Source organism: Plasmopara halstedii (genome assembly GCF_900000015.1).
Source record: "Plasmopara halstedii genome assembly, contig: Scaffold_816, whole genome shotgun sequence".
Classification (NCBI taxonomy): domain Eukaryota; phylum Oomycota; class Peronosporomycetes; order Peronosporales; family Peronosporaceae; genus Plasmopara; species Plasmopara halstedii.
Window position 1 is genome coordinate 1,374,547 of NW_020187732.1, and position 1,307 is coordinate 1,375,853.

General features: G+C 41.6%; 1 protein-coding gene across 1 annotated transcript in view; it reads left to right on the plus strand.

The window, feature by feature from the left end:
- Positions 1-857, plus strand: part of PHALS_14214 (hypothetical protein L916_07850) — a gene marked incomplete at both ends in the record, with an annotated part of 1,821 nt that extends 964 nt beyond the window's left edge. The window contains 2 exons of the mRNA XM_024729981.1: positions 383-516; positions 567-857. Of these exons, the coding sequence (XP_024580304.1) occupies positions 383-516; positions 567-857 (425 nt within the window). The remainder of the gene's footprint in view (positions 1-382; positions 517-566) is intronic.
- Positions 858-1,307: the final 450 nt, after the last annotated feature.

Genomic DNA, 1,307 nt, shown 5'->3' on the forward strand with positions numbered 1-1,307 from the left:
TCTAAAAAGCACGATTCCGATCAGGTTTTGAGCCGTCAGAAGCTCAATGTGTCCATCTTTCACGAAGATCGTAAACATACAATTTCTCGTAAATCCTCGTGTAGCAGAAAATAAACTATTAATATGTTTCATTAATACTCAACAACTCTTACGATTACTACTAAGATATAAAATAAAAGGGTCAAACGCGCACGTCACATCCGTACATTTAAGATTGATGTTCATTCAAATCTTCTTCACCTATAATGTCCTCAGTCTACATTTTTGAAATATCCTTAGAAACGTTCGTAATCATTTGTAAGTCTCTCCATGCGTGCCCCTAGCGTGTACATACTATTGACCACGACGGCACTATTAGTGACTCGCTCTACTGCTTTACCAGCACAGCCGTTGTTTACACCGTCCGACGAAGAGCTCAAGCCTATCACGAAGAGAAATGCAACAAAGATTTTCGTGCGAGCTCCCTCTGCCAATGTCGACGAGAAATTACTCGAATCACGAGGTGGCGAAACAGGAGTAAGCAAAATTGCAGAAATGCTTCCTCTCATTGATGGCATTGAGGATAGCTCGCAGCAGGCAAAGAAAGCTATGAGATGCTTTTAGAGATGATACGCACAAAGTTCTCGAAATACAGTCAGCACTTCGTACGGGATGGTAAAATGGGGATTCCGTCATCTTCAACTGCTTTGCACGATCAAACTTTGTCGCAGAAACAATACAATGACGGGTTGGCGTTTTTAATAGAACACAATGAAAACTTGGAGCACGCACAAGTCATTGATCAAGATGAAGTATTGAAATGTCTCGAGACTTTCGACATTACTCGTTTGGTGAAGTTGGTGATCGAACACAAATAAACCATTAAATTTACGGCGATGAGAAAGCTCTCGACATGACCAATATAAGTACAAAAGAGATTAGCAGCAGCATTACGAGTCAAGATAAGAGCGGAATGGAGGTCGTTGCGGCTCAACCAATCGAGAATTCTCATCAGCTGGTGGTTGAGCACAAAATCCCAGTCTCTGAAGAGATGAAATCTGACGAACATACGCCACCAGATTCGTTGTTGACCGAGGCATTTGCTACGTATTCACCAGACAAAAACCGTGTTCAACTTATGGAATGGAAAAATCAGGGCAAACTCGCAGAAGACTTGGTCGAAAAACTGTTGAATAATCCGCATGAAGAAGCAATACGCGATGGTTCGCTACTTAAGGCTTTCGTCGCGTATATTGACTTATGGAACATAAAGTTATCTCCCAAGAAACTGGACCTTTTCGAGTCATTAAAGACTCAATACGACGACT